This window comes from Chionomys nivalis, chromosome 13 (assembly GCF_950005125.1).
Source record: "Chionomys nivalis chromosome 13, mChiNiv1.1, whole genome shotgun sequence".
NCBI classification, from domain to species: Eukaryota; Metazoa; Chordata; class Mammalia; order Rodentia; family Cricetidae; genus Chionomys; species Chionomys nivalis.
The window spans coordinates 10,678,046-10,699,659 of record NC_080098.1 but is presented as its reverse complement, the minus strand read 5'-3'; the positions used below and the strand labels follow the sequence as shown (position 1 = coordinate 10,699,659).

At 44.4% G+C, this 21,614-nt stretch overlaps 1 protein-coding gene across 1 annotated transcript in view; it reads right to left on the bottom strand.

Annotated features, from left to right (window-relative positions):
• Positions 1 to 1,467: 1,467 nt before the first annotated feature.
• Positions 1,468 to 21,614, bottom strand: part of Prtfdc1 (phosphoribosyl transferase domain containing 1) — an 83,690-nt gene continuing 63,543 nt past the window's right edge. The window contains exons 5-10 of the mRNA XM_057788008.1: positions 19,323 to 19,388; positions 9,964 to 9,981; positions 8,533 to 8,615; positions 8,052 to 8,098; positions 2,666 to 2,742; positions 1,468 to 1,557 (exon numbers count right to left, since the gene is read on the bottom strand). Coding sequence (XP_057643991.1) covers positions 1,468 to 1,557; positions 2,666 to 2,742; positions 8,052 to 8,098; positions 8,533 to 8,615; positions 9,964 to 9,981; positions 19,323 to 19,388 — 381 coding nt within the window. The remainder of the gene's footprint in view (positions 1,558 to 2,665; positions 2,743 to 8,051; positions 8,099 to 8,532; positions 8,616 to 9,963; positions 9,982 to 19,322; positions 19,389 to 21,614) is intronic.

Here is a 21,614-nt window from a genome sequence, read left to right as displayed (position 1 = left end):
CAGTAATGTGCTTATGGAACAAAGCCAGAAGTGACTCCCTTTGTGGCTTCCCCCTTGGGGAATCTGGGCAGGGTCTGTTTTCTTCTCTGGCTGAGATGGGAATAGATATACAGGAAATCTTCCTTCACACGTGAATTCCTTGTCCTCACAAAGCAGGTTTAGGGAGGACAACAGGGAAGTGGCAGATGGCTCCTGGCTTGACGTTTGCTTATCTGAGTGCGTGTTTTGGATTTAATCCAGGCTGACCATGGGCTAGGTACACACAGCCATGCATTTAGGTTACTGGCTCACACACAGTTCAATGACTGAAAGCATATGAAAGCAGCTGGGAAACACGTCTTTTTTATTATTAGTATAAAGGACTCTACAATGTAGCAATATGCCACAGACGGTTCAGAATCAAACAAAGACTATTTAGTTATTTTATTTTTCATTTTCTCCTTTTAGGAGGCAATATATCCAGGACTGTGGGCTCTTGAGCTTACTTTTAATTAAAATCCTTACAAATTAGGAGTGTCACATATAATGGTGCTAATAGGTGTGTGTGTGTGTTATGCACAAGAATTTCTGTATGTGTGCTTGCTTCCTCTGGCACCCTGGGTTGTGTCGGAAGTCATATAAGGACACTGAGTTAAATAATTCGACCTCTGTTCATGATTAAAACAATATTTAACTGTCTTATTCTTCCATGCAAATAAGAGGGAAAATCCATACTTGCTTAGTGCTGATTTTTGCAAACACCCTCCGCCTCTCAATCCCGCCATTTGCTCATGTCCCACGTGAATAAAAGGATTCAGCTCAGGGGGGCAGGCCTTGCTGCCATTGTGTTTTTTCTAATTAAAATGCAGAGTATTAAACACAGTCGAGTCCATCCATGCACACATGACATGCTGTCATCACATGCAGGAAGCGCAGCTCAAGAGCACACAGTGAAGGCTCATTTCATAACATCATTAAGGTTCATTGTCCCCGCACTCCTGAAAGGCTTTGTCAAAGCAGATAATGACGTCCTGTCACAGCCGGGCAAACAGACGCTCCCGGGAAGCTGTCCTTTGGCTCCTGTTTTGGTGAGGGAACTTAGCTGTGTTCTCAGTGTACAGGCTCAGGGCTAAAGCAAAGGGTGTGCAGGTTCTTATTACTGTAAAAATGTTATAAAGACATGTAACTTTAGAGGAGTTAGGTGAACAATATTTGAGTAATCGGGTGGGAGTTTTCCCAGGAAGAGCAGTGCCTGTACTAAAGCAGCAGGTATGTTCGGGAGCATGAAGGTGGGTGGGATTTGGGGTATGAGAAGTTCAAACTGGAATGAGTCAAAAGCAGGCACAGTCTTCTCTTCCTGAAGAGCCGTTTGTATTGACATTCTAATATCTGAAAAGGAGAGCTCATTTTTAAAAAGTCTTTTACATCCTACTGAGTGGAGAAGGCTATGGAGACAGACTTTACACTCTGGCTTCCTGAGTAGAAGAATCATATTATCTGGGAGAGAGACGCTGAGGAGTTTTGCTTCGTCATATTCGGTATTTTTTTTTTACCGCATTCGTTGATCACGCATATGTGCTGAAACCATAGAGGGTAAAAGGCATCAGGATTCTATTTTCAGCTTAAAAGTTCACATATAATGTGCTAGATGCCTTGATGACATTCCCAACCAGTGTGTTTTGTGGGACCCTTCCCCCAGCAGCATCAGCTGTGTAATAAAAGGTGAGGCAGAGAAATGTGCTTAGGTAATAGCGCCCTGACGTCCTGTGATCGGTTACTGTTCATCTAAACACACATATACGGGTGTACAAAATGTAGAGACCCATTCAAAGCTCAACAGAGGTTCTCTGGTGGTTTAACTTCGAACCCTACTAAGGATCTGGTTTCAGGCTCCCCAAAAGTAGAAATGTTGAGGCCACAGTATGGTTGTCCCTGGAGGGACAGTTTTTCATTGGTGAAATGACAATAGATTGATTGAAAGTAGAAAATAAATTACTGGGAAATACCATCTATACCTGTGGACCCTCTTTGGGTAACAAAAAACATGTTAGGATCATGAAATGATGAGCCATGGGAAGGGGCAATCCTAGAGACTGCCGCCTGCTGTATTAAGGATGCACCAGGCATTGCGACTAGAGAGTTTATACCCAAACCCTTGGTGAATTTGGCTTTCTAACCTCTAATAGTGAGACATTGTTACTCACTTTCAGTAAGATGCCCTCTTCCAGATCACGTAGGGTTGATTTGGGTTACACCATGGGGTACCATGCTGAGGTTTGTTCCTGTGTATCCTGAGACAACTTCTTCCATGTCCCTGGGATCCCAACAGCCAGTTATCAACACAGACATAAAATGGTGTATAGAATACTGACTGATTGGGGTGACTGGCTGGGCATAATCAATGATTATAGCAACAAAATAAAACAAAACAAAAATAGGCCAGTATAGGGCCATTGTTCTGCTTCCCTTTTCTCAGCACAGAATAGATAAGCATGACATGTTTCTATCATCCTGATAACCCACCTTGTGGGGTACTGGAAGGATTGGAAGAATTAACTGTTTCTTCTAAAGTGTTCCCATCACAAAGTATAGCTACATTTTGCTACTGTTTTTAGTTATCTGTTAAATTGCTGTTAGTATTAACGTCTTAGGTATAGAGGATTTGGGTTTTGTATGCAATACTTACATTCAGGTCTCGAAAGTATTCATTGTAGTCTAAGGCATAGCCCACCACAAAGACATCTGGGATCTCAAATCCAGCATCTTAACCGAAAGAGACAAGGAAGAAAGTTTAGAGCATATTATTGCTATATGCCGCTCTGGCACTTAAAACGTAAACAGAAGTGAGAAGCATTGTGCAAGACAATCCAATGAATGCCTGGCCCAGAATGATGGCTTGGGGACACAAGGCAAACCAGCAAGCTGTATGTGGAATGGGCCTGTAGTGTGCAGAGTTGAGGAAGTGTTCAGGAGGCCCGGTGGATGATGAGAAGTGTGTGTATGTTAGCCATGTGACTTTATTCACAACAAGCGGTGTGTAAATGTCACAATGCCTCAGGAGATGGTCTTACAAGCAGGAGGCCCATTGAAGCCGAAAGCATCATGGCACTGCCATATAGAACCAGGTGCCGGCTGCCACAACTGGGAAGCCATTCTCCCGCTGTGTTAGGGTTCTCAGCCTGTTGACAGGCTGGAAAGCAAAACCTGGGAGACAAAATGAAAGAAAAGGGGCTTGTGAGCTTGAAGGAGAGGAAGCCGAGGGTCATTTCTGTGCCGATTTACAATGCAGGGAATCCTACTTAGCTCTTTATCTCTAATGAGCGTGGACCGAGAGGAAACGGGTGCAAACGCGGAGCAAGGTTCTCAGGTTCAACAAAAGGAGAGAGTCGAGAACATGACATTTTTTAAGGAACAAACAACAGGGGGCTGGAGAGATGGCTCGGTAGTTAAGAGCACTGGCTGCTCTTCCAGAGGAATCCGGTTCAGTTCCCATAACCCACACGGCAGCTCACAACTGTCTGTAACTCCAGTTCCAGGGGATCTGACACCTTCACATCAATGCACATAAAATAAAGTTAAGCAATTTTTTTTTTTTAAGAAAGAAACAGACAACAGTTTTCTCCCAGAGATAATGTGTGTGGTCTAGTGGTTTTCAAATTTGCTGTAGTATGTTGGAATCTTGTAAATTCGTTTGTTATAATACGATAGACAAGAGGCATGTATGCCTAGTTACATGACACAGCCCTTTGGTACAGCCTGTGGACAGTGATCTTCACGGTCACTACCATTTGGGGTATTCATTTTTTATTTATTTGTTTCTTTGTTTGTTTTGTTGCTGTTGTTGTTTTCTCTGGAGACATTGTTTCTCTATGTAGACCTTGGCTGTCTTGGAACTCACTCTGTAGACCAGGCTGGCCTCCATCTCATGCTGGCCTGTCTCTGCCTCTCAAGTGCTGGGATTAAGGGCATGTGCCACCACCGTACAGCCCATCATTTTGATCTCTATGACCTAACATGTTTTCAGTTTACACACAGTGCTAGAAGGATTCATTTTCTAGGGGCCCGAATTATGGGGTCACTAAGTAGATGGCCTGTTTGATTCCTTGAACTCGCTGTTTCTAGAAATATAAGCCAAGAGGAACTGTGGACAGTGGTGCATGTCTGTAATCTCGGTACTTGGGAAGCTGAGCCAGGAGGCTTTTGAGTTAGATGCCAGCCCGGGCTACACAGACAGACCCTGTATGAACAGAGAGCAACAAATTTAGAGGAGAAGCAAGGGCAGAAGGAAAGATATTAGCATTTGAACATATAACAAAGAGTCAAAGACGCTCAAAAATGCTGTCTCGGCACTTCAGAAAGGGGAAACGGATTCTGAGCTAGCTAACACATCAGAATTAGATTCCAGGAAACCCTACTTGAACAATAACAGACTTTCCAGAGAGCAATGGAGTCCCTACAATGGTGTGGCAAAGCAGACTGTGAAAACTGAAGCCCAAAGCCGTGTAGAAGGCCGAATATTGTGAAGTTACGGAATAGGAAACTGATGAGTCACAGTGGGGCTGTCAGGAATCAGAGCCGCCCGTCACTCACTGGTAAGTGCAGCTCCTGCAGTGTTTGTAAATGCTGTGGACTGAGGCAGACTGCCTGGGCTTGTTACTGGCCCTCTTCTTATGGTTACATGACCCTGGAATTTCTTTCTTGGCCTTTTAAATGGGCATATAAATAGCAGCTGTTCTGGAGACTAAATTAACTTACCCTGTATGCTGTAAGAACCTGGCCCGGCACATCATAGCTTCTCAGTGTTAGTTGCTATTACTTAAAAGTGTTTGTGTGTGTCCTACGAACACCTGATTTTTGACAAAGAAGCAAAAAATGTAAAATGGAAAAAGAAAGCATATTCAACAAATGGTGCTGGAATAACTGTGTATCAACATGTAGAAGAATGAAAATAGATCCATATCTATCGCCATGCACAAAACTCAGGTCCAAATGGATCAAAGACCTCATCATAAAACCAGCCACACTGAACCTTATAGAAGAGAAAGTGAGAAGTACATTTGAACACATTGGAACAGGAGACCCCTTTCTAAATATAACCCCAGTAGCACAGACACTGAAAAAAACAATTAATAAGTGGGACCTACTGCAACTGAGAAGCTTCTGTAAAGCAAAGGACACAGTCAACAAGACAAAATGTAACCTTAGGAATGAGAAAAGATCTTCACCAACCCCATACCAGACAGAAGGTTGATTTCCAAAATATACAAAGAACTCAAGATGACTCAAGCTGGTCATCAAAAGAACAAATAATCCAATAAAAAAATGGGGTTCAGACCTAAACAGAGAATTCTCAACAGAGAAATCTAAAATGGCTGAAAGACACTTAAGGAAATGCTCAACATCCTTAGCCATCATGAAATGCAAATCAAAACAACTCTGCGATTCCATCTTACACCTGTAAGAATGGCTAAGATAAAAAACACTGATGACAACTTATGCTGGAGAGGATGTGGGTAGAGGGAACACTCCTCCATTGCTGGTGGGAGTGCAAACTGGTACAGGCCCTTTGGATTTCAGTATGGCGATTTCTCAGAAAATTAGGAAACAACCTACCTCAAGACCTAGCAATACCACTTTTGGGTATACACCCAAAGGATGCTCAATTGTGCTACAAGGACATGTGCTCAACTATGTTTATAGCAGTGTTGTTTGTCATAGCCAGAACCTGGAAACAACCCAGATGTCCCTCAACTGAAGAATGTATAAGGAACATGAGGTATGTTTACACATGGAGTATTACACAGCAGGAAAAATAATGACTTCTTGAAATTTGTGGGCAAATGGATGAATCTAGAAAACATCATATTGAGTGAGGTAACCTAGACCCAGAAAGATAAATATTGTATGTACTCACTCATAAGTGACTTTTTGACATAAAGGAAACAAAAGCCAGCCTACAATCCCCAATCCCAGAGAACTTGGACAACAAAGAGGACCCCAAGAGAGACAGACATGGATCGAATCTACGTGGGAAGTAGAAAAGACAAGATCTCCTGAGTAAATTGGGAGCATGGGGTCCATGTTAGAGGGTAGAAGATATGGGGAGAGGAAGGGAGGGGAACAGAGAAAAATGTACAGCTCAATAAAATCAATAAAAAAATTTTAAAAAGGAAAACGTGTCTCTGTGTGTCTTTCTCTGTGTGTGACAGTCTCTCTGTGTGTGCGTCTGCATGTGTGCATCTCTGTGTGTGTGGTACTGGGGATCTAGGATACTTCTTGACAAGTGTTCTACCACTGAGTCACATCTCCAGGCTTAGTTGCTCTTATTTTTTGTTGTTCTTAGAAAATGACACAAGAGATTAATAACTAACTGAATTCGGTTTTGTTTTGTTGTGTCTTCTTGATGTGAGGTCTCACTATGAAGCCCAGGATGGCCTTGAACTTGTGATCCTCTTACAGCCTCCTGAGTGCTAAGATTTGGTAAGATTAAGGGCACATGTCATCATGCCTGTCCTTAAGTGGATTTGTTTGTTTTGTTTGTTTTTTAAGGCTTTATTTTTAACTCTGTGGTGTGTGTGTGTGTGTGCGTGTATGTGTGTATGCATACGTGTGTGTAGATGGCTATGGAGCCCAGATAATTCCAATCCCCATGAAAATGGAGTGACATGTGGCCGTGAGTTGCCTCGTACAGATGCTGGAGTAGAACTTGGATCCCCTGTAAGAGCACTATGTTGTTAACCACTGGCCCATCTCTCCAGCCTTATGTTTTCAATGTTGATTGAAAATCTTCTCTCAAAATTTCTGCTTAGTAAGTGCACATAATGATAGTGACTTACAGACTCAAGCTCAAGGCCAGCAACCAAGAGGAACAGGCCATGGGCTCCAGTTATCTGCCCTGAGATGACCTGATGTGCAATTAGGAACCCAGCAGAGGAGACCTGTGTTTAGAACAAAGAAACCCTGGCTCATGGTCCCTCCATACTATGCCTCTCTGGCTAATGTTTATTCAGCTTGCTGATGAAAATTGAAACCAAATGATCCTACGAACTTTAGAACAAATGCAAGTTAGAGAATTTTAGCTGAAGTCTGTCTTAAGTAAGTAAAAATAAAATAAAATAAAAAATAAAAAATCTCTTGTTTAGAATAAAAAATAATTCAGTGACTTTGGCCCTCCTGGGAACAGAGCCAATCTTACTGTGAGGAGGACAGAAAGACACCCTGGACAAGGGAAGTCCCCCAGAGCACATGTCTGAGGTCAGGTATGAACATGGCATACCGAGAGCTCTGCTTGCTCTTGTTCTGTGCTCCTGAATTTTTGTTGGTGGTAGCAGGCAGATGTCTCATTAATGTGCAGGGTCTGAAAGGGGGCAGGATAATCCTTCTAAAGCTTTGTAGTGTCTCTTTGATTGGTGCAAATAGCTGCCAATCAGGGACCCTGAATATCTGAATTGGTCTTAGGGGAGTAAGGCCATTTCCACCCTAAAACTGATCGACTGCATAAAAGGAACAGTAGAGCTAGGCAAGGAGGCACATGCCTTTAACCCCAGCTCTTGGAAGGCAGAGGCAAGGGTAACTCCCTGAGTTCCAGGCCAGCCTTGTTTACAGAGAGAGTTCCAGGACAGTCTCCAAAGCTATACGGAGAAACACTGTATCGAAACACAAAATAAAACAACAACAACAACAACAACAAAAGTAACAGTTGAAGTATCCAATGCACCAGGGTATCCTGGGGAAGACCTGTAATCCCAGTACTCAGGAAGCTGTAACAGAAGGGTAGATGCCTGTTTGAGGCCAACCTGGGCTACATAGCTAATTTGTATAGTAGCCTGGACTGAATTACATACCAGTGAAGTTCTTTAAAATACAATCAATCAATCAATCAATCAATCATCAACCAATAAATCCAATACATAGAATGGGGTTGTTGTGAGAGATGCAATCGTAAGATGTATACCCTCGAGGAGCCCGAACCTCCATCACGAGGTGGTGGACACAAAGAGTTTGTAGGACTATTTGTATCATCTGAAATGCCACCAGCACCAGAAAACCACCCCAAACCCTGAAACACTTACAGTCAGGTCTGAAGCTGTCACTTCTGGCTGTTCTCTTTACCAACAAACTGCCATTAAAAAAAAATCACTTTAACCACTCCAATAAATTAGGATATGAATTGCAAAAAGAATTAAACACTGTAAAGTTGTGTACTCCCCTACCCCCCCCCCCATGCCTGTGGCGCACCACCGTGGCCTGCTTTAACTCCTGCCTGTGCAGCCGCAGTGTGGCCTTGCTGGTTTGGATGAAGGAAGCATGCTGAGCAACTGCTGAGGGCTGGCCTGGCTGCTCCTGGAAGCAGGTGGAGCAAGGCTGCTGCTGAAGGCCTTGCTCTCTCATCCCTGTCTCCCTCAGGCTGGCAATCAGATGAGTTTTGTCAGGGAGGTCAAAGCCCAGCATCCCAGGTTCAGGGCCAATGACTCAGGACAGTGTTTTGGGAGAGGATGCCTCTTGGTCTTGTTTGGGAGGACAGAGCACTGAGCTGTGTTGTGTCTGACTTACCTGGCTATCTTCACCATGTTGGGCTTGTAGTTTTCGATGCTGCTGAGCAGCGCTTTCATGGTCCTCCCAGTTCCAACAACATCCTTTGCAAAAAGCAGAAAGCTCACCAAAGTAATTTGCACAGCATACTGCTCTTTACATTTGCAGAGCTATTCCTTATTAATAAAATGCACATTCATTTTAAAGGCCAACCCATAAGAGTCCACACAGAAAGCAGAATCAGTTATGCGTTCGTGGGCATATCATTTGGAAGCTGGAAACCATGCTGGTGAATATTCTTCTTGCATCCTTCAGCTGTGTTAAAGGATTCGGTTCCGCCTCTGGGGAGCATGTGGGTCCTTCCTCATTGAGTGGACCCAGACTCTTGCATGCACGGTCAGGGACTAAATTTGGCCTGGAGGTTACATTTCACAAAACAGGAGACACATGAATTTTCATGGACGTGGGATGTACATCTGAATACACTGAGAGGATAAATGCCTTGGCCTCCCTACTCCTTAGGGGATGCCGTGGCTGGGAAGCTAAGTGTGTCTGTGCGGCAGCTGGTGACATCCAGGGGTTCCGAGCTCCTCGGCCGCAGCGAATACAGGGTCTCCGCTGCTGACGAGCTGTGGATGTTCGATTACACAGAACTGGCAGCTGCAACCTATTGTCCTCCTGACGGAACTCAGCGGTCAGGGGTTGGTGAGGCGCACAACAGGTCCCAGTCTAGCTGGGTCCAGCGACTCATTTGGCTGGAGGGGCTACTCCCTGAGCTGTGTGCAGCCAGAAGTGTGCACAGAGAAGGACACACCGAAAATGTGGAGCGAAAGCCTGACATCAAAAAGATTCGTTGCGTTTTCGGTGGCTGATTAGACAGGTGTGCTCCTGAGGGAATGTGGCTGTTGACTGTGGGAGTCTGATGAGGTCAAAAGACAGCCTCTCCTGCATCTTTCTTAACCCAAAACAAAAACAACAAAAGACCCACCACCACCAAACCCCCATAACTTTCCCTTGGATTGTCATGTTGATTGAATTTATGATTTTTGAGGCTTGGGAATGGACTAAAGGCATTAGAGGTCATTAGGTGAGAAGAGTTCTAGCCTTGGTTTTCCGGTTAAATAAATAGTAGTGAATGTATTGGCTGTTTCCTCAAGCTGTTTACTCTCCCTCCAAGTGTCTGGCTCGTAAATTATGAACGAACCGACTGCGGTGTCTGCGAGATTGACTATAAGACAGGACCAACTCCCACATAGGCATTGGAAACTGTTGGGGTTTGGATCATTTGAATCCAGTGACTACAGTTGGCTTCTATTAAACACCTTTAAAGTGTTACACGCCGGGGGGCCTGGGGACTTGATACTTGGTCAATTTGATAAACAAGGCCAACATTTTGAAACTCTCCTTTAGACTCTTATAACTTCCAATATCGAAAAGGAATGGCCAGCTTACCTCAACAATGAGAACATTCTGGAGGGAAAGAAAAAGACAAAAACCCAAAAGCATTTCAGAATACGATAATAAATAGATAAATAAATAGCGTATGTCACAAGGCAAAGCCGAGTTTTGCTTACTGTTAGAATTTTATAATGTGCTCAGTACATCTTTCCCATCCTGTAAGTCCAAACAATCAGAGGAAACAAAAGTATCCCAGATTCATTTTAACATCACCATGGGATTACTTGGTGTTGCGATTTTATTGTCTATATTCAGGTTAGTAGCAGGCTCAGGTCAGACCTTGATGCCTGTTTGAAGCGACTATCCACAAAATTATGACATCTCAGTAGTCCATGTCCCTCTGTCCCACCTTTGGGATCCCAAGCTCACTAGCAGAGCAGGAAAGCTGGCCAACATAAGCTACATCATGACAGCCCTCTTTCCATGTAGTCACCCAAACCTCCGCTGTGTCTCCCCTTGAATTTCCAACCCTGAAGAAACAGAGCTGCGGTGTGGTGGGGTGGGTAACTGAAGGAGCTTTGAGGGGCCTGCTGCGTGTTTTTACTGACACGTCAGATTCCTCGCTACACACTCACAAGGTATTCATCGACTTTCCCTGAGAAATAAATTATGTTTCATTCCATTTCTTGTTAGGTAGCTTCTTTGCCCACTAGACTTTAAATTTCATGTAGTAGGGGATTGTGTCTGTCTTGTTCACTGATGTATTCCCAGACCCTACTGAATTGCCTGCATGCAGAGGCAACAATTTTTTTTTAAAAGAATAGGAACCGTTAGTTTTTATCAATGAATTAAAATAAACCAACTAAGTGGATTGGTAATAGTAAATAAATGCTGCCCACCAAATTATGACTATGATAATATACTATTACAATCACTAAGTGGAAAGAATTTTTCTTGAAAGTAATGAGGTTTTATTTAATGCTTTAAATTTTTTATACTTATTTATTTTGTGTCAATGTGTGTGGGCACAGGTCCCAGCCCCTTGATCTTTCTCATTCATCCTTGATTAAGTAACTGTAGTATCAAATCAAAGCATAAATTTCTTATTTATATCTGATACAAAGGAGACTTAATGAATAAAGAGCATTAACAAGCCATCTCCCCGTACAAGAAAACTGGGAAAGCTGTATTTTACAGTCCATGTCAAACGTGTAGAAATGCCTGTCTGGAAGAGCTTTTCTCTTAGCTATGACATTCTTTTTAAATCTATTTATTACGAATATTAATTTTCACCTGGGAGGCAGATGCAGGTAGGTCTCTGCGAGTTTGAGCCTTGCCAGGTCTACAAAGTACCAGGACTGTAACACAGAGAAACTCTGTCTTGAAAAGAAAAAGTTAATTTTATCATCAAGATGAAAGGCTATATTATCTACTCTCAAAGCCCTTGTATTCTCTCTGTGATGCTGGATATTAATGTCATGTGTGGGGCTCAGCCCCCTATGTCCTCTAAGACTGATGCTGCCAGGAATCTGTTTAGCATTTTGAACATGGCTTGCTATGACCTTTGTCCTCGATTTTTAGCACTTAACTTGGACATGTATTTTCAGTTTGACTGAGGCTTGACCAAGAGTATTAGCTAACCGGGATGCTTAGAGAATGCTGTGGTTAATTGAATTTCCTTGTTCACAATCCCTTTTTGGTTCAATTATGTAAACAAAAATTTCTTTCCAAAATATGTTGGTATGCATTCTTGTCTAATTATGGAGCCCTGAAAAGAATGGTCTGTCTGTCTGTCTGTCTGTCTGTCTGTGTCTCTCTTTTTCTCTCTTTCCCCCTCCCTCTTCCATTTAAAAACTATGTAACATAGAAGTCATCTTTGAAAAGATTAACCCCAGTCCTAAGACTGTAGGTAGGAAGTGGGACTTGCATGTGTACTGACCATAAGGTTCATTATTTTAAGTTTGAACAGTTTTAAAGAAAACTGCCACCTCCAGTTTCAGCTCTCCTCTCCCCACCTGTTGCTGGAAGAGGCCGTCAGTGTGAGCTCTGCATTGCCTTCCTGGCTGCTTTGCCTGTGTTTCTCATAGGTGCAAGTACTTTACATTTCTGAAAATACACGCATTATGTATTTTTTTTTGCAAGGCTGAGATTGAATGCCGGACCTCCTGCATACCAGGCAAGTGTTCTTGTCTTAGCCTGATATATTTACTAACACATTTTATATAGTTAATTTGGTTTTTAAATGTATCAAATCATGTTTGAAAACAGAAAACCTAAAGATTTTCCTTCTCCACTCCTTCCTTTTTTTCCCCAAAACACACAAAGTAAGCAAGTGCTCTCCCATAAAACCCTACCCCAACCCTGACCGTTTTTAAGTAAGGTAGAGAAGATGTAATAGTCCCAACCTTGGAAGCATTTGTGTTGGCATCGTTTTCATGCACCAAGATTGGACTCAAGGGCTGAGAGACAAATAGCAGCCCATTTCCTCTGGTCAGCGTAGAACACTGGCTGACAGGAAAAGATGACAGGGAAAGGCAGTCCAGAAAGGCTTATGTTCAAGGTGTGGTGGTGTACACCTAAGCAGAGCCCCTGGGAAATAGAGCCAGGAAGATCATGAGTTCCAGGTCAGCTTGGGTTATACAGCAAGACTCTGTGGAAGGGAAGAAGGAAGAAAGGGAGGGAGGGAGGGAGGGAGGGAGGGAGGGAGGGAGGGAGGGAGGGAGGGAGGGAGGGAGGGAGGAAGGAGATGGAGGACAAAATAAGAAAGGAGAGCCCTGTGTGGTAAATGAATGATTTTGGCTCTTTTCTTTCATTTTCTGCAGCTCATTTTCCTTATGAGATGTCATCATCTGCAGTTTTCCCTACCCGGCCTTTCATTACCGTCTACTGCTTTTAATCTGCTCTGAGCAAGCGAGCGATCCACTAAAATCCCCACTTTCTGAGTGGGCAGCCGTGGGGACTTTTTCCAGAACTCTCTATGCCTCCAAAACGCTTCCCATCTGATAACCGTGATCGCTGAATCTGACATGTTTGCCAATTACTGTCTTAGTCATCTCTTCACACCTAGCTCACTTCCTCCCAGAAAGCCAGTAAAAATCTGCGGGGGCTGTAGGCGTAAATTCTATAGGGACTTTAGACTTCAGTGTGTTGTTTTGTTGTTATTCTGAGGTCTGAGCAAAGCCCATTGCATTGAGTTTTCCTAATGAAGAAGGGAGAAGGTAGGAAAGAATTATACAAATATACATAATGTTCTTAAGTTGTCTGCTCCTACTTTTGACCTTTGAAAACACAAAGCAATCAACACACCACACGGTCTCAGCAACCCCAACAGGGGTTTGTGGGTGTGGTCACCCTCAGAGGGATTGGCACAGCAAGGATGAGCTGGAGGGTGGGCTGCTGACTGTGGGAGGAGCCGACTCTAAATCCCACAGAGAAAGGAATGCCGCTCAGCGTTTCATTTTATGCGATAACTCCCAAAGTTGCCAGAGTCACCCATCAGTGGGCATTTCCACTATTGTTCTCAGCCGAGTCAGAAGCAAGAAAAAGGAATGATTTAAACAGTTAAGGCAGCCGGGGAGTCGGGGAGGGGGGGATCGGATTTTGGCAAGTTTCAATGCTTCATTCTGGCCTTTGATTAGAAACTTATTTGGGGGTGGGGCGCTTGTCCCCTGAAATCTTGCACCGAACCTGCACAGCTGTGCGGCTGCGCTGCCAGATCTGGGCCTGCTTCCCTGCTTCCCTGGTTTTCTTTCACCCTTTCGGGGGTTTCTCTTCAACATGAATAGAGTCTTCCTGCTTTAATGGATACACACATTTTATGAAGTGCCAGGATTAAATCAACTTGGGGATAAAGAAAATGAGAGCGAGAGCGTGTTGTGCGGACAGCTTAAGCTCACCGAGTAAAGGCTTTTAAGCGCGAGAGGTGACGGAACAGAAGCGGCGAGGGCTCATTTTGTTCAGCAGCAATGACCTAGTTAGAACTGTGACTCAGCCAGCCTCCCTTGAAAGTGAAAGAAGGCAAGAAAGAAAAGGAGAGGGAAAGACAGAATCCTTTCTCTTATTTGAACTCCAGCATCTTGAGAGGACCCCAGAGGTCCCAGGGCTGTTGGTAACACACACGGCACAACTGAACAGAGGGAACTGTTGCCATGTGCTTTCTGAGGCCCTTTCTTTCACAAACAAATCTAGGAACCATTTCCATGCCTCCCTCTTCATTCTTCCTGCATCCCTTGTCTGCAGCTTTGCACACACAGACAAGGAAGTGCTTGGGCGGCTCTGCCCCTCCTCTTTCTCACACTTTCTTCGCTCTATTTTTATTCATATTAAATTAATTAGTTAGTTAGTTGATTGATCTTTTCTACAATTTACCACGATTATATTCTTTTCCCCCTAAGTAGCTACATGATGTCGCCTCTGCCCAAACTCAGCAAGTTCAACTCTTTATTGAGACAATCCGTGTACTCTATAAACCCAACCCAGCCACATTTCCAGCGATTTATCATTTCCTTGTTCAGTTCCTGACTTGTTTTCTTAGTCATGCGGGGCCAGCCCTGGGCCTCCCTTCTTTCCCTTTTCTCTCCCATTCTAACTCTGCTTCTCTTTTCTCTTTTCTTTTATGTTACTCCTCTCCCCACACATTCTCCTTAAGATCAACACAGTTTCTTCTTCTTCTTCTTCTTCTTCTTCTTCTTCTTCTTCTTCTTCTTCTTCTTCTTCTTCTTCTTCCTCTTCCTCTTCCTCTTCCTCTTCCTCCTCCTCCTCCTCCTCCTCCTCCTCCTTTTCCTCCTCCTTTTCCTTCTTCCCAAGGAAAAGGATTTGTGGAAAGACTCAGAAAACTATTCTTGGGGTGCTTAGCACTGAATGAGAGAAGCCCTGTCTAATTCCTGGTAGAGTAATAACATGATAAACGCACATTTATTGAGTGGCTCATGGTCTGTAAGATGAGCAAGTGAGGGGACAGAAGTTAGATGATGGCTTGTAACAACCTTGCCACCCAATGCAGACTTTAATATACTTTTGAACTCTTCAACCACTAAAGCAAGGGCCCATTAGGTGTTGAATTCTTTATTCTCTTAAGTTTGCCCTGGCTCGTGCAGAATCTGCATAACTGGGAAGAGATTCTGGAATTTATGAGATTTCTTTGTTGTCTTGAAAATTCTTCTTGGGCAGACAAGACTGAACAGGTGAAGGACTGAATATAAACTGTCCTCCCCGAAGGCTGCTGTGCTGAAGGCTGTGCCCAGGTGGTGGCGCTACTGAGAGGTTATTGTGTCAGGAGGACGTAATTTCATCACTGTGCTATTTGGAAGTAGAGTCTTACTAGAGGAAGTAGGTTGTTGGGGGCATATCTTTGATAAATGATGTATGTCCTGCTTTGGAAGACTCTGCCTCTCCCACTCAGCCTCTTCCGGCAAAGTGAGCACACCCCTCCCTTCACCTCTCACCCTGCCTTTCTATCATCATGTTCTGCTGCACCACAGACACGAAGGTAGTGGAGCCAAATAGACTGAGAGCTCCAAAACTGTGAGCCAAAATGAATCCTTCCCCTCTTTGGCTGTCTTTTGGGTGTTTTGTTGCAGCCCTAAAAAGTCTGAGAACACAAGGTCCTTATTTTATAAGGAAAAGGACATCCCTAAAGTTAAACGAAAATTTTAATTCCCCACCCCCCAATAGTACTTGCTGTTCAACCCAGGGACTTGTGAGTGCTAGGCAAGCACTCTACCACTGGGCCACATCCCCAGGCAGGTGAGCACTCTACCACTGAGCCATATCCCCAGCCAGGGGAGCACTGAACCACATCCCCAGCTAGATGAGCACTCTACCACTGAGCCATATCCCTAGCCAGGGGAGCACTCTACCACTGAGCCACGTCCCCAGCTAGGTGAGCACTGAACCACTGGGCCACATCCCCAGCCAGGCGAGCACTCTACCTACCGCAGCTACACTCAGGGCTAGGGAAACCACTGCTACACCCCCACTGAAGCAAACGTTCTACCACTGAGCTACAGCCTCAGTGAGGCGAGCGCTCTACCACTGCTATACCCCCAGCTCCAGTTATCCCCCCCCTCCCACCTTAGTGATGCAGTCTTTACTTTTGCCATCTTCCTTTTTAAGTTTCATTAATACTGAAGCCCTTTGCCTTCTCTTGGACACTCAGCACTTTTCTCCTCCGGTCCTACCCTAAATCAGCTGCTTTGATGTGTCCTTTCATAGCTACCTTCATTAACTTCTGTTGCTCTCCAAACCATTCTCTGTAAAGCTGCCAACGTGTTCTTAAAACACAAGCTGGATCCCATCACTTGCTACCAGAAGCCTTGCCAAACTGGCTTAGACTTAGCATTTGCCTCTGCCATGTCCTTGCTCAAAACGAACTGAAACTGTCTTCCTGATTTCTGCATAAGATGATGCACTCTCTGCTCATCCAATGTTTATTCCAGCCTGTGACGGAGCAGGCTGTGAGCGACACTGCAGATGGGATGGGGAACACAGCGGTCTCCGTGCACTTTGCGCTGACTTCCTGGTGGGGAAAGGCAAATAAAGGGCCTCCTAAGTAAGCGCTAACTTGTAGATTGTAGAAGGGGCTCTAAGGGATTGGGCTCGCATCTAGATATATACTAGGCTGGAGGAAGATAGAAGGGCTTGCAGGTACCCATGCCTGACAGCTCTGCAGGGGAACCATGCTGTACAGAGATGATATTGATCTTCAGGAAGAGGAAAGTGGGTTCTAGTGAGAAGGGTCAGCTTGTCCAGGGGGTTGGCAGGAAAGATTTAGCTAGTGAGGGTTCCGTACCATGAGGTCAGTGAAGTAAGACAACATGGTAGGGGTGCCAGCAGGAATCGAGCAGGACTTACTGTAGTCAGGAATCTGGCTCATCTTTACAGAATTTTAGCTGAAGGTTTGCTAGGTAAACCACAATCATATAATTATATTTGAAAGTCAGGTAATCAGTGAATAATTTCTTAGGGTAAGTATGTCCCAAATACCACACAAGACACAGTTACAGAAAATATGTTTACTATATACTTATATTGAACTTTTATTTAATATTTAAAGTTCAAATTTGACTGAGCTACTTGGTTTTTGTTTGTTTTTGTTAAGTCTGGCAACTGCTAATTAAGAAGCCACTGAAAGGTTTCCATTGGCAAGCGATTTGGCCCAGTTTGTATTTTAAGATTCCTTGGGTGAGTTTGTGGAGAATGGTTTGAAAGCTAGCGAGAGTCAGCTGGAGGCTGAAGGTCAGGAAATCAAGGTGGGCTCAAGGGAAAGCAAAAGTGGTTCAGGGGAGGTGGTGGGTTGGGTTGGGGTGTTCAGCACCTTGCAGGGCTTGAAGTGAGAAGGGCCCATCTGGGACGTTGCTGTCGGGAGCTCTGGTGTGGCTCCCAAGAGTCTGAATTTCTAATAAGGTGGTCTAACAGAACCTAGGTGTTGCTGACCTCGAGCCAGCAAGCTCCTAGAAATAACTGGGGTCCCAGGACCACTAGGGCCTCATTCCTGCTTATGTGAACAAAGTTGTATCGGAACACATCGCCACTAGTTGCTCTCATGGCACAACAGGGACTGCTGGTCCACGCTGTCTAAAATATTTATATTTGGCTCTTTATAGAAAAATTTGCCTGCCTGAACTATACTTTGAGTAGTAAGGGTCACCACTTGGAAGACAGCCATGAAGGTAAAACGCAGATAAACACCCAGGCCAGCTGAAGAGGTGATGGTTGGGGGATGGTCTGCCACGGCTCACCCGGCCTTTCCCTCTGCTCCTGAAATCAAGTGAGTCTCTCAGTTGCCGAGTGCCTAGTCATTGTTGATTTACCTTAGAAGTTTTTGGCCCAAGGGGTTCTACTTGGCACCTGTTTAAATGTTTAATGTTTTCTTCATAAACAGGAGGTTACAGATATAACTAGATAGCATCCGGTAGCCCGAAAGAAATAGTCCTGTCAGCAGGAAGCTGATGTTGACTCCCGCTTCTATGCATTCTTGGCTAGTTGTCCACTTTCTCTTGATTCGTGCCTGCTTTCAGCAGGAGACACCAAAGCCAAGACCAGCCCTGTCATCTGCCTACTGCACGGCTGGTAAGAAGCCACCGCCCCCAACCCCCACCGCTAGCACTCAGAGGGCACACCTATGCCTGTCTATGAAGGAAATCACTTCAGAACAAAATGGGAAGGAGGAGGGGGGAAGCCCAAACAAAATCTTTGGGTTGTCATTTAATGGTCCTCTCAGCAAAAGCACAGCCAAGTGCAGACTGTGTAGCGATAACTGTATGGAAAGAACTAAGCTAAATGGCTTAACGCACCCTTCCAGGGTGTTGACTGCTATGGATTTCAGGAATTTGCTTCTTAGGAGTAGCTGCTTCTCCAGGACTTCCAGCTGCAGCGTAGCGACGATGCTAACAAGTTCACTGCAGTTGCCACCGGTCAAAATTTACTGCTCCTGGAACCCACAAAGCTGTCTTCCCAGGAAAAGGAAGCTGCCTTCTAGTCAGGGTCCAGGCAGCTCAGTAGCGGTCCAAATATTATGATACGTACTTGTATTAAATGCGGCTGTTGTTCTGCTTTTCCCCACCCAGGGAGTTGTGTAACGGTAACAGCTGCCAAGGATGAGAGATTAAAGTGTGTGAAATAGACTGACCGGTCTACTTAGAGAGGTGAAGTTGCTTTTGTTTTTGTTTATTTGGTGTGTGCGGGGTGGAGGTGGGGTCAGGCTAGATCAGGATAGTGGAAGAGAAACAAATGCTACACTTGCTAGTTGCTTTCACCCCCAGTGACTCTGGGTTCCAAATCACTCCAAGATCATCTGCTTAGGAAGCTGCCCTCTTCCGAATCCCAGAATTCAGATTAGAACCCAAATAGTTCTTTCACAACATAATTAGTCAAGGGCAAGTTTAGAACTCCAAATTAAAATACGTTTTTCCTTCGCCGCCCATCCCCTGAAATCTAGTAGGCTTTATTCTTTGTGTGGGGGTGTGGGATGGGGTGGGGGTGGTAGCCCTTCAAAAAATGGCTAAAAACTGTACTCTCAAGAAGCGCAACAGCATGTGCTACGTTTCAATGAACCTGTTTAAACGTCTCACCACAGTGTTTGCTGCAAAGCGACAGACAGAAACCCCAAAAGAGAAAGCTTCTTTGGGGGTAGAGGTGCCTCTGAGGTGAATAGAAAGAAGGCCATCAAGGGCCGGGGTTTTGCTGTCTGAAAAAAGACTGCAATTGGAAGCTCTGAGGATTTGGCCTGCAGCGTGCCCTATACACAGGCTGTGTTTGGGACAGGAGACATTATTAAAGGGTTTCACACGTCTATTTGCATGAATTAGCAAACCCGGAGAGCTGCTGAAATGCATCTGAAGCTCTGACTTGACATGAAGGTCACATAGACGTCCCCAGAAGTGCACGCCTACAGAGAAGTTACATTAACAAACCTTTCCAGTCAGTGTTGAGAGATCCTCGCCTCCAATGATCTGCATCTCGCCCATGGACCGGTCATTCTGCAGAAATTGGGGAGCGGGGAGAAAAGGAAGACAATGACTTTTGTTCACAGGAAAACTTGAAAAGCACATTTTCCCATCTTCTTGGTTAACGGCTAGATTGTGCCTTGCAAATACAGTGCACATAGCTAGCGCACATAGCTAGCAAGGGCTCACGGTTGCCTATGGTTACCAAGAGCCACTTTCCTGCAGGCTCTTGAGACAAAGCCAGCTAATGACTGGTTGGTGGCGAAAGACTGGAGAGGGAGATGGACGGCTGGAGGGAGGACAGACAAACTTAATAAACCATAGATAGTGCTGTTCTGGAACAGACAAGTAGGGAAAGACATCACTTGTGGGCTTTTCTAAGGTGAGGGTTGGGAGTTCCAGGAATGACTTCTAATAAACCCTAGCTGTGGTTTGCAGTGGAGAACAACCCGATTCTGATTTCACAGGAAATGGAGCCCTTATCTGTTCTCTTTCCTTGGAAATTCAGCCCCTCATCTGATGACAAGAGCAATGGTAACAGACCATGGGGTCAAGAAAGACTTGATCTTCTGACATAAGTGATCAAGCCTTAGGACCTGTCTGTAGCTCCAAGAATATGAGAACCAGGGAGATTTTTTTTAAAATTTAAATCTTCTAAGCGTGAGTTTATCATTCATTGTTTACAATGTTTAAATATCGAACATTCCTGTGTCCTAAGAAAACTTCAAAAAGCAAGCAAGCACACAAACAAGCCAGCAAATACTTGCTTTTTATTTTTAAGTATACACAACACTAATCACTTGGGGAAGAATTAAAGTGGAACTTGTTCTTTGCTTCTGCCTCTGCCTTGTGACAGACGCACATCAGAGGAACTGAAGCAGACAGACTCAACCAATATGCTGCGTGACTGAAGCAAGAATGTGGTGCTGTTGCAATGCCTTGATGGAAAATGATAAACTTGAGAAGACAATTGTATGTGTGCCGTTCCGTGCCGGCAGGAGATGTCCTCGGTTGCTGATGCAGACAGCTATTCTGCTTGGTAGTCTAGAAGTCTTTCCCCTGTCTTGACAAGGACTTCCCTCATTCTGGAAGAGTTCATCCCATAGGGTCAGGCAGGGCCGGCCTTAGTGGCATAGAGAGATCAGTTCTGCTGGAGGCTACAGTCAGCCTTAGAGTTTGCGGTCTCTCAAGCCACTTCCTTGAGGAATTTTCTTGAACTGGCTTGAGTTGGATTCTGCTGCCTACAGGCAGCAATTTTTGTAAGTATGTAGAGTCACTTTGTCAGGGAATTGGTTGCTTGGGAAAGGGAGAAATAACCCAAACACAATAATGACAATTGTGCCAGTGAAGAACCTTTGTGTGATCAAAAAGAGAGCTACACAGTGAGACTCTGTCTCTGAAGAACCAAAATAAACAGAAGTGTTGTTAAAGTGTTTCCCCTTAGCGCAGTGTTGGAGGAGCATCTGAAAGTGAGCCATTAAATTAGATAACATTAGCAGTCTGACCCAGGAGAGAGAAGGGTCACTGAATACCCAGAATCCTAGGCTTTTTGGTACTAGTGGTCTAGTCATATTCACAAGCAGTTATCACAGTGGCTAAGAACTTGCAAAACAACACCAAAGTGGGCTGGAGAGTCAGCTCAGTGGTTGCTTGTGCAACCTTCAAAGAGAACCCAATTTCTGTCCCAGATCACCCACCCAGAGGCTCACACAAGCAGTTTCAGGCATTCCACACTCTGTTGCGGCCTCCAGGGGCGCTTGAACTCATGTGGCATACACAAACACATCCAGACATAAACCAAAGTCTTTTTTTTTCTTATTTGTTTTTTTGTCTTTGTTTTTATTGAGCTACATATTTTTCTTTGCTCCCGTTCCTTCCTCTTCCTTCCCCTCCTATTCTCTCCCATGATCCCCATGCTCCCAATTTACTCAGGTGATCTTATCTTTTTCTACTTCCCATGTAGATTAGATCAATGTATGTCTCTCTTAGGGTCCTCTTTGTTGTCCAGGTTCTCTGGAATTGTGCACTGTAGGCTGGTTTTTATTTCCTTTATGTCTAAAAGTCACTTATGAGTTACTACACATGATATTTATCTTTCTGGGTCTAGGTTACCTCACTCAATATGATGTTTTCTAGATCCATCCATTTGCCTGCAAATTTCAAGATGTCATTATTTTTTTTCTGCTGTGTAATACTCCATTGTGTAATGCCACATGTTCCTTATCCATTCTTCAGTTGAGGGGCATCTAGGTTGTTTCC